Source organism: Hypanus sabinus, chromosome 17 (genome assembly GCF_030144855.1).
Source record: "Hypanus sabinus isolate sHypSab1 chromosome 17, sHypSab1.hap1, whole genome shotgun sequence".
In the NCBI taxonomy this organism is placed as follows: domain Eukaryota; kingdom Metazoa; phylum Chordata; class Chondrichthyes; order Myliobatiformes; family Dasyatidae; genus Hypanus; species Hypanus sabinus.
In genome coordinates this window covers 61,745,198-61,759,794 of record NC_082722.1, presented here as the reverse complement: position 1 = coordinate 61,759,794, position 14,597 = coordinate 61,745,198, and the positions used below count along the sequence as shown (strand labels likewise).

At 37.8% G+C, this 14,597-nt stretch overlaps 1 protein-coding gene across 4 annotated transcripts in view; it reads left to right on the top strand.

The window, feature by feature from the left end:
- The window catches only part of zdhhc7 (zinc finger DHHC-type palmitoyltransferase 7), a 63,053-nt gene extending 49,177 nt beyond the window's left edge, over nucleotides 1-13,876 (top strand). For all 4 annotated transcript variants that reach the window (XM_059993184.1, XM_059993180.1, XM_059993181.1 and 1 more), the window contains 3 exons: nucleotides 6,550-6,631; nucleotides 10,749-10,879; nucleotides 12,441-13,876. In XM_059993184.1, the coding sequence (XP_059849167.1) occupies nucleotides 6,550-6,631; nucleotides 10,749-10,879; nucleotides 12,441-12,617 (390 nt within the window). In that variant the 3' untranslated portion in view covers nucleotides 12,618-13,876. The remainder of the gene's footprint in view (nucleotides 1-6,549; nucleotides 6,632-10,748; nucleotides 10,880-12,440) is intronic.
- The last annotated feature ends 721 nt before the right edge of the window (nucleotides 13,877-14,597 follow it).

Sequence of the window (14,597 nt, the reverse complement as noted above, 5' to 3'; positions counted from 1 at the left end):
GTGTTGAAACAGAAGGAGTTATCTTTAGCATTATATTTAATTATTTTCCCACCTCTTGGAATTTGACTTTAAAAATTAATCACTTTAATTTTAAAAATAAATGAATCAAATAAATAATGAAAATGTAATGTTTATATTAATCAACATGCAATATGACAGAAATCTTGGTATGCTAATTGACCTCATCCACCTTTAGTGTAGGCAGATACCTGTAAAATATTAAACAGGATTTTTATGCTATATGGTCTTGGTTTTTTTATAATTTCTATAAAATATCACAATTGGCTTTTCGTCTTATTGTTTGAAGAGTTGCAGTTGGAATTGCTGTACAAAGTAATTTGTACTCAAAAATTCAAAAAAAGGTGTCTAGAAATATCTCTTGCCTAGAGATTCATTTGCATATGCTTTTTATCCAGCCACAGGCAATTGTTTATTTTTTGTCCAGAGCGAAGCAAAGTAATGACCATTTTCAGGTCTCATTCTAGACATTTAACTAGGCATTTTGAATTAAAACTGCAACAGGACTTCTGCATTAAAAATGTCATTGAGATGTCAGAGTCTTTCCCCAGGCTGTGTCGCTATCATTCTGTCTCAGGAACAGCCACTTATGGCGGTCTAGTTGAGCCGAGTTTATTGTCATGTGCATGAGTACAGTGGAGAACCTACAGTCACAGACAATACATATAATATAAATTATTTATAAAGTATACATAAAATTATATTATACAGTGAAAGAAATGTGCAGAAGCAATACATTATTCCAAAGTAAAACAAAGACATAATCAAGATCATAGTGATGTGTCATTTTGCATTATGATTGAAGTGACCTCTGTCAGTTAATGGGATGTAAAACTAGAAATTATTACTAACAAAATTACAACAATGACATTTGGCTATCTGCTGTTTTAACAAAAAGTATAAATTATTTTAAAATAAGCCAACCCATGTCTCCATAAAATTGTCTCTTGCAGACATTGTATTTATTGCTTATATTCCTAAAGATAATGTTGAGTCACTATTTTGAGTAATTATTTAATCTGTGCATTATATGTTTGTAATTCCAGTGATGTTTGTGAATTTGTGATATTAGGTTATTAAAATTTTTAAATATGGATGCTTGGAACAGGCTGATTTCCTGGACCTGGAGAACAAGAGAATATCTGCAACTATAATGGCAGAATACAGAGAAATATACATTTGACATTTTTATACTTTTGAAAGAAGCATTGTGGTGCTCTTTCAATAATTGAACTTGCATTTAATTTTCATGACTATATCAGCTTCTAAGATACTAGACTTAAAATTAAATTGTGGTACAGGTTTCCCCTGCCATCTGAAGGTAGAACATTCCTATGAAACGTAAGCCAGAATGTCATAAAGTGAAGAAGCAATTACCATTTATTTATATGAAAAAAATTTGTGAGCATTCCCAGACCCAAAAAATAACCTACCAAATCATGCTAAATAACACATGAAACTTAAAATAACAGTAACATGTAGTAAAAGCAAGAATGATATGATAAATACACAGCCTGTATAAAGTAGAAATACTTTCCTGCAATCATTGTAGCACTGTCCACCGTAGCAAGCGAATCTCATGCAAGCGAAACGCTCTCGGGAGAAACACTCAGCTCAAGCGCTCTCGCAGAAACACTCCAGTAACTTTTAAGCTATGAAGCTGCCAGATCATGCCAAATAACACATAAAAATACACAGCCTATGTAAAGTAGAAATAATGTACGTACAGTGTAGTTTCACTTACCAGAATCGGGAAGACAGCGAGCACACTGACAGTGTGTTAGGCTGAGTCGTCGGAGTTTGGGGTGGTGGGAGACTGGGGTGTCATCTCACCGTCGTCTGTTTCCATCAGGGCAGGCAGGTCATCTTTGTCGTCTGCTGTGGATGATGTGGAAGGCTTGAAAAATGACAGTCTGCTTGATTACTAGCCTTCCGCATTTTTCTATCATAGTTCTTTGTAAGCACTCAGACCATCCTGCAAATATGCCCTAAACCTACGTACCTTTTCAAAATTAAAGTCATACTTTTCTGCAATCATTGCAGCGAAAATCTCACGCAATTGCTTCATGTTCAATTCCTGGATAACTTCACTTTTGGGCTGTTCACTACTGCATTCAGTTTCGATTGTTATCCTTTTAACATCATTTTCGTCAACTTCCACAAGCCAAGCTCACTTTGTCCTTACTTTGTTCACCATGATCGAAACGCTTAATTAGGTCTAGTCTTACACTAAGTATAACACCCTTATGAGCTCTTTTAGGCTTTTCCAATACCTTAGAACTCATCTTGCTAACGGATGCACAAAATAAATTGAGATAAAGCACAGATGCTCACAGGCATTTGTTTAAACAATGGCGACTAAAATGCAGTTCCGAGGCAGGAGCTTGGCTGCTCGGGCGCGCATTGCCTTTTTCATGCACTGCCTTTTTTCGTAAGACTGAAAACACCTTCTGTTAGGGAAAACAGGTAACTAATGTAGGTCTTTCATAACAGTGAGGTGTTGTAAAGCAAATGTTCGAAAAACGGGGGACACCTGTATATTTTTTTTGCCATGTTTCTTTACATTGGGAATATGGGGGGTCAGACCTTGCCTTTGAAGCTTAATAAATAGTTTTTGAGAAGTGCGCCTTTAACATTGACACAGAGAGTGCATTACACAGGTTCGCATACTGCATGGAATGACTGAAGAGAGTAATTCTAACAAATAGCAGATTGTATGTTGTAACACATAAGCAAATTATTTTCCATTTCACCAATGTGTCGCTGCATCTGTTAGTGTATGTATATGAATCTTATATGGAAAGGAAAGCTTGTCATGTGTCTGAAGAAGTTGAATATTACCTTATAGGGAACGTGCCTTTAACAGTACACAGGTCAAGTTTCAGAATCTCTCATGCACAATAAAGAGACCAGCACTGAACAATGCATATTGTGACAGCTACCTTCAAGCAGGAGAATTGGTGAACAGTAGGACAAATTCTTGCTCCATTAAATTCATCCTTGACTTCACTCACAGGCAAAATTGAACCTGGTTTTTGAAAATTTGTACCACATATTTCTATTATTGGAAAATCAATACAGTAATGGATATTATTAACTTTTCACCTCAATTACTCACAAGTGTTAACTTTGAAAGTAACTTCATTAAACCCGAAATGCCTTTGGAACTCGCTATTTATTATACTCATAGTATTTTTTAATGTGATGGAGCAGGTGGAAACTCTCTTTCAATTGACCTCACAATTGTAAATTCATCACTAAGCTCCAAGATAATCTGCTCATCTCCATGAACTAAAGCCATAAATATATAATAATCAACACAGTATCAGTTGTTCTAGCAAAGGCTTAATGGTCTCTGAATGTTAGCAGTGACTTTCTGTAAATTTCTGTGCTCCTTTTTCTATCATTTGCCAGGCATAGAGAAGGCAAAGGCAGAAATACAAAGCAACACACACACACAAAATGCTGGAGGAACTAGAACTTAGTTAGCGTCTAAGTACATGAATGAACAGTTGACATTTCGGGCCAAGACCCTTCAGGACTGGAAAGGAAGGAGAGAACGCTAGAATAAAAAGGTGGGCGTAGGGAAAGGAGGATAGCTAGACAGTGATAGATGAAGCCAGGTGGGTAGGCAAGGTGAAGGGCGAGAGAGGAGAGTGGACCATTGGAAAAAGGAAGGAAGAGGAGATCTGGGGGATATGATAGGCAGGTGAAAAGCAGTAAGAAGCCAGAATGGTGAATAGAAGAAAGGAGGAAGGGGAGAGATTGTTTTTACCGGAAGGAGAAATCAATATTCAGGCCATCAGGTTGGAGGTTACCCAAGCAGAATTTAAGCAGTTGCTCCTCCACACTGGGGCTGGCCTTATCATGACACAAGAGGAAGCCATGGACCAACATGTTGGAACGAGAATTAATATGTTTGGCCACCCAGAAGTTCCACTTTTGGCGGATGGAGTGGAAGTGCTTGACATGGTCTGCCAATTTATGACAGGTCTCAGCAATGTAGAGGAAGCCGCATCAGGAGCACCAGACACAATAGACAACCTCAGCAGATTCACAGGTGAGATTGCCTCACCTGGAAAGACTGTTTGGCGCCCTGAATAGAGGGGAGGGGGGAGATGGATGGGCAGGTGTAGCACTTTGGCCGGGATGTGCCGGGAGGGAGAATATAGGGGAAGGACGAATGAACAAGGGAACCATAAAGGGAGTGATCCCTGTGGAAAGCAGAGAGGGGAGAGGTGATAAGATGTCTTTGGAAATGGCGTAAATGCAGAGAATAATCTGTTGGATGCAGAGGCTCAAGAGGTGGTCAGTAAGGACAAGAGGAGCTCTATCACTGTAAAGGTGACCGGAAGATAGGATGATTGCAGATGTTCGGGAAATGGAGGAGATGTAGGTGAGAGCAGCATCAATACTGGAAGAACAAAACCATGCTCTTTGAAGAAGAAGAATATCTCTGATGTCCTGGAAAGGAAAGCCACATGCCGGAAACAGATGTGGCAGAGGTGAAGGAACTGAGTAAAGGGATAGCATTTTTACAGAAGACAGGGAGGGTGGGAAGAGGTATAGTTCAAGATAACTGTAGGTATGGGTAGGTTTATAAAAGATGTCAGCAGATGGTTTGTCTCCAGAGATGAAGACAGAGAAATCAAGAAAAGGGAGTCTGAGGTCAGAAGTGGAAATACATTCTACAGTGATTTATAAAGAAATTAGCATTGATTTGATCTGAGAGATTAAAAAGAAACATTAAATGGTAAATTTGTTACAGATAATATGCTTAAAGATGTCATCAGAATCAGGTTTATTATCACTGACACAAAGAGAAGCACAGCACAGAAACAGGCCCTTCGGCCCATCTAATCCGTGCCAAAAGCATTTAACCGGCCTATTCCCATCGACCTGCACCAGGACCATAGCCTTCCATACCCCTTATATCCATGTACCTCTCCAAACTTTCCTTAAACGTTAAAATAAAGCTCACATGCACCACTTGTGCTGGCAGCTCAATCCACACTCTCACGACCCTCTGAGTGAAGAAGTTGCCCTTCTGTTCCCTGTAAACTTTTCATTTTTTACTCTTTACCCATGATCTCTGTTGTTGTCCCACCCAGGCTCAGTGGAAAAAGCCTGCTTGCATTTACCCTATCTACCCTCATAATTTTGCTTACCCCTATCAAATATCCACCCATCTTCTACATTCTAAGGAATAAAGTCCTAGCCTATTCAGTCTTTTCTTGTAACTCAAGTCCTTCAAAGCTGGCAACATCCTTGTAAATTTTCTCTGGACTCTAATTTTTATTTATACCTTTTTCTGTAGGTAGGTGACCAAAACTGCACACAATACTCCAAACAGGCCTCACCAAAGTCTTGTACAACTTCAGCATAACATCCCAATTCCCATACTCAGTGCATTGATTTATGAAGGACAATGTGCCAAATGGTTTCCCTACGGCTCTATCTACCAGTGACACCATTTCAATGAATTATGGATCCGTATTCCCAGATCCCTTTGTTCTACACACTCCTCAGCACCCCACTGTTCACTGTGCAAGATCTACCCGGATTTGTCCTACCGAAGTGCAACACCTTGCATTTGTCTGCATCAAGTTCCATCTGCAATTTTTCAGTCCATTTTTCCAGCTGATACAGATCCCTCTGCAAGCCACGATAGCCTTCCTCATTGTGCACTACAACCCCAATCTTGGAGTCATCTGCAAATTTGCTGATCTAATTAACCACATTGTCATGAAATTTGGTGTTCTGTGGCAGCAGTACAATACGATATATTAAAAAATGCCAAGTTACAATAAAAACTATATTAAAAAATAGTGCTAACAGAGTGCAAAATAGTGAGATAGTGTTCATGGACTGTTAGAAATCTGATACCGAAGCATTTTGCCAGTATTGATGAAACTAGAATATGCATTTTCAGTTATCATTTAGATACTTTAAGATTTTTTTGTCTCTTCTACTCCTCCATTCTAATTTTTAACAAAAACATTTGTACAATAATCCCACATTTATTGTGTAATCCCCACTCAAAATCAAACTTTAAGGCTTCGTTGTTGATTAAACATCCAATAGATTTCTTGAGGTTTTGGAATAATGCGAGTGAATTTAATATCAGTGACCAGTTGTAATTTTTAATGTGTAGATTAGTGGGTATGTTAGCAATCAAATGTTAACTACTTTATGATCTTGGGAGTGTGTTTGAAGTATTATACTGTATGTTTAACTTGTGAAACACAACATTTTCTTATGGCCAACAGTCTTTCAATATGCAATAATTTAAAAATCCTTTATTTATTGTCATAGACTAATGTAACCCACTCAAAAGCAGCATTTTATTATTCATTAAAGTATATATGTACATCTTTGCCGAACTGGCTGGTGACATAAACAAATTAGAAGCTTTGTAGATACACATGTTGACCTTGAAATAAATGTGTTGTATCAGTCTGATGCTGTATTGTCATGCTTAATTATGAAAGTGATAGTGACAGATGTTGTGCCCTCTTCATCCACTTGCAGATGTACATAGCACTGATTTCAGTCCATGCACTGATACTGTGTGGTTTCCAGTTCTTCTTCTGTATCAGAGCACAGTGGAGTGGTGAGTAACTACATATGTTTAATAGGTTGAAGTGGTTTTCTGACAAATCTTGTGATTTAAAAAGCAGCAGTTTGATGTATGCTAGTTGGCCAAAAATTTGAGCTTCAAATTGGTAAGATATTGCATTATCCTACATCAAATATCAGATTTGTGTGCTTGTGTGCACAAATTCCTTTAAGTGGCAATTGATACCCAACATCTTATGTTTTTAGCTTTAGGGAATGCAAGAAAGTAGGAACAGAGGCAAACCACCAAGTATAAAAGCCTGCCACAATATTCAATATGGCTTGTGCTGGCTTTAACTCTTGTCCCAGTACCCCATAGCCTTCAATTCCTCAATCTTCCAAGTATTTATGTATCTCAATTTTGCATATATCTAAGTGTCCTTGGGGACAGAGAATTCCAGTAGTTCACTGCCCTCTGACAGAAGAATGTTCCAATATTGAAAGGCCTAGTTACAGTGGATATGGAGAGGACATTTCCTATACTGAAAGAGTCTAGGACCAGAGGGCACAGAAGCATGTGTCTTTAGAACAGAAATGAGGTGGGATTTCTTTAGCCAGGAGGTAGTGAAGCTGGAATTCATTGCCACAGATGGCTGTGGAGGCCAAGTCATTAGGTGTACTTAAAGCAGATGTTGATAGGTTGTTGATTATTAAGGGCATCAGAGTTTACAGGGAGAAAGCAGGAGAATGGGGTTGAGAGTAATAATAAAATGAACCACAATGGAATGGTAGAGCGGATTCAGTAGGCCAAATTCAGCATCTATGTCTTATGGTCTGATGTTGAATAGTAACATCTAAAACAATTATTTGGCCAGATATGAACAGGTTAGAGAGATCGTAGCCCAAACAGGGAAAATGGGACTAATTTAGATGGGCATCTCCTTTAGCATCAACGAGTTGGGCCGTAGGTTCTGTTTTCCTGGTCTATGACTCTGCATTTCTACACATAATAATAAATGACAAACTCTTTATTCTAAAGGTATTTGCTTTATTTCTCACACCCCCATTAACTAAAACTAGTTTTGGTTTATTCAACAACAAAACATTAGCTTTCTCCTTTTTCTGAGTTAAACATAAAAGGAAGAAACAAGTTGATCAAAAGTCCAGTGAGCTCTGAACTGTGCACTCAAGTTCCCCACCTCTTTAATGCAGAAGAATAGTTATGCAAATGTTTGTTCACAAATGACAGATTTTGTTTTAGATTATTTGTTGTTAGCTTTAAGCCATGACTAGTTGCTTAACGTTTTTGACTGTAGGAAACATGGTCGTTAGTAGTGATTTCCTTACATTCCTGATCACACAATTTAGCTTTATTAATTAGAGCTGAGTTGAGTGCCAGATGATCAAGTGCTGAATCGCACTTGTGATTTACAGTGTTGCTCTTCACAAAGCTTTCATTTGGACCAAGTGAAGTCTGAGGAGTTGCTCATTGTAGTGACGTGTTCTGTGAGCGACAGCAAGAAAGTGCTGGGTTAGAATTAGTCTTACCTCGGTTCAGGGAATAGGTGGAGAGCTACTCTGATGGAGCTGTAGTTACAGAGTGGGTCCATAGTGAAGGCAGTTGCAGCTAGAAAAATGGTAAAGCAGTAGAGAGTGCCCTCGAGCTAACAAGTGTTTCTTTGAGAATTTATATAGCATATTACCATGTTCATCATCTCTTTGGAATTTGAGGATTATTCTCTGTTCAAATCATAATCAGTTTTACTCATTCATCCCTCACCTTTCCAATTCAATCTCGGTTATCTCGGTCATATATCCTACTCTCACCATGAACATTGAATTACCACTTCCACTTCCATTACTTTCCAGCTCTTCCCTAATCTTTCTCAACATTTTTTAACAGCTAGGCATAGTTTAACATTCACTGTAAACTCATTAACTCCTAAAGCTATTGTGTCTGTACTTCACCCTACAGTCTTTCCTGTCAGAACTCTGTTGTATTCTCTCAGTTTCAATGACTAGTTAAGAGGCCCCAAGATCCCAGATCAGGGTAAGCAATGAGGCTGTATGGCAGGAATTGGTTAGAGGCTGAGATATCTGGAAGAAGGAGGGTTGAGGTATCCCATTGGATTGGGAGATTGTGATCTTGGATGGGTGGTGGATTGTAGGGACAGGGAATTAGATGTTTCTGTAACTGGGCCTTGAGGTGGGGTGGTTGCATATTCGGAAGCTGCCAGGATGTGGGTTTGTGAAATATCAGGTGAAGCCATAGGAATGAAAAATTGAATGAAAAAAATGAGGCTTACCTGAAAAAAATTCAGTTCATCATTTCATTGGGAAAACCAGGTGTCCCAGTCATGGCAAGCAATATTGCTCCTCAGGGAATTTAATTCATTCCCTGCAATACTCCAAAAGAAGCATTACTTGGCTCATGTCTGCCCTCCCCATATTCCCACCACCCCACCAGGAATAGGTTCCTCATGTCCTCACCTACCACTCCACCAGCTTCTGCATCCAGCACATAATTCTCTGTAACTTCTGCCATCTCCAACGGGATCCCACCACCAAGCACATCCTTCCCTCCCCCCCTCCCCTTTCTGCTGCCTATGCATTTCCTTTGTCCATTCGTCCTTCCCCACTGATCTTCCTTGTCCTTGCAAACAGAACAAGTGCTACTCCTGCCTCTACACCTCCTCTCTCACTACCATTCAGTGCCCTAAACAGTCCTTCCAGGTGAGCCAACAATTCACCTGTGAGTCTGTTGGGGTCATCGACTGTATTTGGTGCTCCTGGTGTGGCCTCCTGTATATTAGATTGGGAGACTGCTTCACCAAGCACCTATGCTTCATCCACCAGAAAAAACAGGATCTCCACTTCCCAATTAATTCCACTACCCATTCCAACATGACACTCCATGGCCTCCTCTACTGTCATGACGAGGCCACACTCAGGTTAGAGGAGCAGCACTTTAGATTCCATCTGGGTAGCCTTCAACCTAATGGCATGATCATCGATTTCTCTTATTTCTGGTAATGCCCCCCATCTCACCATTCCCCATTTCAATTTCCCCTCTCTCACCTTTTCTCCTAACCTGCCCATCGCCTCCCTTTCTTGCTCCCCCTTTTTTCAATGACCTGTACTCTCCTATCAGATTCCCCCTTCTTCAGCTATGTATCTCTTTCACCAATCAACTTCCCAGCTCTTTATTTCACTGCAACTGCCCCCTCCACTTTTCACCTATCACCTTTTGTTTCTTCTGTTCTTACCCCACCTTCTAACTCTGTCTCCTCATCTTTTTTTCCTCCAAATCCTGACGAAGGGTCTCAGCCCAAAACATCAACTAAACTCTTTTTCACGGATGCTGCCTGGCCTGCTGAGTTCCTCCAGCATTTTGTGTGTGTGTTGCTTGGATTTCCAGCATCTGCTGATTTTCTCTTGTTTATCACTTAGCGAATGACATGATTTTATGTTAGACCAACAAAGGTCATGTGTGAGGATGAGCATCGCTCACAAAGTTGCCTGATCAAATTTGCAAAGTGGGCATTGGTTTTACCATATTCCATTCCAAGGAAAGAAAAATATATCAATGCTGATTTTAAAAAATTTCAATTAAATTTTAAGAAATATAAGATCTAACTTTTGGAAACTGACTTCTTTTACCATGATCATCCAAAATGTTTGTTTTTCTCTCATTAGCTACTAAGGAGGTTGATTTAAATTTGGTATTGTAGAAATATGCACAAACTAACCTCTTTGTCTTGTAGTTTTAATGAATTTGGTTGCCAGCCAAAAATTCCCCAAAAGCATGCAGTGAATTTCAGTTTGCCTCATGTTTTGATATGGCTTTACCAACACTGTCCCATTAGCACTAAATTCTGACACATTTACTACAATACAGCATATATATATCAAATAACTGCTTGATAATCCCAATTAGTGTGACAAAAGAGCATCCCATTAGCTTTTTTATGTGCCAATGTTTCAGTAAAGATATTATCACTCAGTAGAACAATTATTTGAAAGGCTCTGTGTGTGAGAGTATATTTATTTACATTGCTTATTTTAAATTAAAATGGATGTAAAAGGGTAATTATAAATGGATGAAATAAAATTAATTGTACTTAGAACATATATGTTAGAAATATTTTAATAGTGCATTTTTCTCTCCACAGAATGCAGTGGCTTCTCACCTCCTGTAACTGTAATCTTAATTATATTTTTGTGCCTTGAGGGACTTCTGTTTCTCACATTCACCTCAGTAATGTTTGGCACACAGCTTCATTCGATATGCAATGATGAGACAGTAAGTTTTATTTTTATGATTCTTAGTTGAAGAAACCATATTGAATGTTACTAGAGGGAGAACTTGTCGCCGTTTTTAATGAAGTTATGCAAAAATAATCCCAAATAAGAGCCTTTTATCCTCTGCTTTATTCTTCTGAACATTATTTTAAAAGTATTTTGGTGGTTTTCTTATATGCAAATATAAAGCCCTCAGACTAGGAAAGATTTTGTTCTCTTTTAGAGTCATAGCGTTATACAGCACAGAAACAGAACTTTCATCGAAATCATCATCGCTGACCAAGAGTTAGTCCTATTGGCCTGCATTTGTCCCATATTCTCTGAACCTTTTGAGTACATGTGCCTGTCAAGGTGTCTTTTAAACACTGTAATTGTACCTCCTTGTAACTCTTCCTCTGGCAACTCATGCCATATTCCATCATCTGCATAATGTGCTGAAACAAGTTAAGCTTGCAAAAATTCTTGTATTAAAAGCACATACATACTTTGCCAAAGAATGATTTTTAAAGTAGTGAAGTATATTAAAATGACCTTTTGTACATCTTAACTTTTTTAACATAAAATCATAGCAGGTGTTAATGTTGGCTTCATTGGTGAACTCAGTTGTTAGTATTCTGAATTCCAAGCAAGTTGTGGGTAAAACCCTGTTAAAGACAATAAACGTAGAATGCAATTGAACTATATTACTATACAGGATAAGTTCAGTTTCATCAGAGGAAGTGTCTTCTGCATGAGATGTGAAACTCATATTCTCTTCTGTCAGATAAGAGCCTAAAGCAAAATATAAATGAATGGAAAAATGATTCTTTTCAACACAAACTAGGATTGAGCTGTTTCTTCCCCCACCCCCCCCCCATCACATTAACATCAACCCCACCCTGCTTTCCCTTCCTACTTTTACAAACACCTCCTACCACATAAGAAAAAAACTCAAGATGGAAAGGCAGACTAGGAAGCTGATTAAAAAGTGTTGGACCCATTCAATGGCCATGGCCCTACCAAATTCCAGTTGAAAGTATATGCACAAGGCTACTAAGTGGACTATGTATTAACATCTAGGTTTACAATCAGAGAAAATTAGTCCAGGCAACTGATTCTGCAGCTTGTATGCCTCTGTTCTACAGAGATAGTACAGAAAAATAACATTGCAAAAACTGTCAGGTTTTTGCATTGTTTTGCTTTATAGTTTAGAGCATTAAGCAAACTGTTAAATTTAGCTCCGTTGCTGAGCAAAATAAACTCCTTAAGTGATATTGATTCTGAAAAGGTTGATTAAGTGCAAAATCATGCTGAACTTTATTCCTATTAAACAAGACAAATGTTAAAAACTGAGAATAAGTTAATTCACCCAGGTTTTTTAAATTTCCAAATTCAAACTTTTGCTGGACTCTGAGGATAGTTAAGAAAAATATAAACATTCTCAAAATCTCTTCTTCATGGTAAATTGATTAATTCAGCAACAACCCCCTCCATCCCATGCTTCTATGAAAAGGGAGTGAATATTTAAATATTTACCCAGCATATAATCATATTTAATCAGTGTTGTTGTGTTTATTATGCAGGAAATTGAACGATTAAAAAATGAAAAGCCTACATGGGAAAGGAAGTTACGATGGGAAGGAATGAAGAATGTTTTTGGAGGACAACCTTCGTTTCTATGGATTAATCCTTTCTCAGGCATTAGAATAAGAAGATTCCTTCCTAGACCGATAAAGGGAGGACCAGAATTTGCTGTTTAAGAAGAACTTATCTGAGTATTTCTAATACTAAAATTAGCACAACAAGACTTCATTCTTTTCCACAGTCTGCCTTTAAGGTACTATGGATTAAATAACTGCTGCCTGTTAAAATTGCACATAGTAACCTAATTATGAGCAAATCTCATGAAGTCTGGAACTAGTGAACTGACAGAAAGCTCCATTGGCCATCATACGAATGGATTGCAAAGATCAAACTGTAGCTTTGAATGGACAGTTACACATCCTAACTCTACTGTACAAAGTTGCTCATTTTGTAATATTGCATCAATGTACTATTTGTGAAATAATCACAAAATATTTGGATGTAAACCACAATGAGATTGATGTCATTTTAGTAATATTGCTTAAGAATGTTCTTAACATAAAATTTGTCCATTTGATCATTTTCAATCCATTTAGCATTCATGAAAATACGTTTCAGGTTCCATACTTAAAACTGTTAAATGAGATGAAACATCAGTTGGCATTGGATAATTTCTTTATCTGTTTTATATTTTTATATGTATATAAAAAGAACTCTAAAGAAGGGGAAACTTTATTTTTTCAGTTCATGTATATTTGTGTTTTATTAATTTCAAGAAAGCTTTTTTCCTTTGACTGTGGTATGGGTGTGCACTGTTACAACTCAAAAGTTTACCTTGAACGTAACCACATTTTCACTTCTATTTATTTCTTTGTTAAAATACCAAGATGAATTGTAAGTGTAAGATTGTTGATGCTTCTGAAATTGAAATGAACTATCTTCATTACAAATCATCTCATTAATTTAATGTAGAATGATTGCTCAGTATATGGAATAGAATAAAACTTATTGTTTCTAATTCTCTGAAACATAAAATATGGTTGAAACCAACATAGATGCAATGATTTAATTTCATTGTTGCAGAACCTTGGTGTTCATGTACAGTTCAACTTTGATACAATTTATTGTGATGAGGTGGATGAAATATGCTTTCTGCAGTCTAGATCAGCAGAAAGTATAATCCTGCCAACTAGTAGGCTGTATTAATTTTTCAGCTGACTTTAATCCTTCAGCACTCAAAGAAACTATCAGAATTCAACTGATAGAAAATAAATGTTAATGTTTGATTTCTGCTCCTAAGGTAAAGCATCTAGTATATAACCTACTCCCCATATGATATAATGTATTGAACAAGTATACAAAGGTGCAAGCATTACACTAACAGAATGTAGTGACACAGTTTGAGCATTAAATGTCAACTGAATGTAACTTATGATTTCAGAGTTGAAGGGTCCTTTTTATCAGTAATAGTGTGCGTGTCGTCTCATTTGTCTTAGTGAGCTATTACACTGTATAATAGCCAATTCTGTACTGCTGGTGCTGTTTCTGAAATGTGTTATTAGGACTCCATAAGAAAACTGAGAGTCAGCTTTCAGGTAAATGCAGCTGATGTCATCTCTGTAGTGGGAAGGTGGTGGGTTCGGGTTATTGAAGAGAGAGAGAATGATAAAAGCAACAAAAGTAAACAGAATAACACAAACTACCAAGAAAGATGGATTGAGGAGAAAAAAGTTGCTTCAGTGATCAAATTATTACTAAGTAGACTCTGACTCTAGATTTGAAAATACATTCAACTACTCCCTTCTATTTTCTGACCCCTTCTGTTTCCATCTGCACATTTCACTTATTTGATTCCATGCTCCATTTCTCTTTCCTATCAGATTCCATCAGCTGCAGCCCCTTATTGCCTTCACCTATCACCTCCCAAACTCACTATTTCCACTCTTCCAAACCCAAATTGTCCATCAACCCTCGTCAACTGGATTCACCTTGCCGGCGTCTGCTCTCCACATTCCCTTCACCTCTTTTATTGCCTTATCAATCCTCTATCTTTTAGTCTAAATGAAGGATCACAACCCCAAATATCAGTTATTCATTTCTTTCCCTAGATGTTTCTTGAGTTTCTCCACCACCTTGTTTGTAGTTTCAAATTCTGA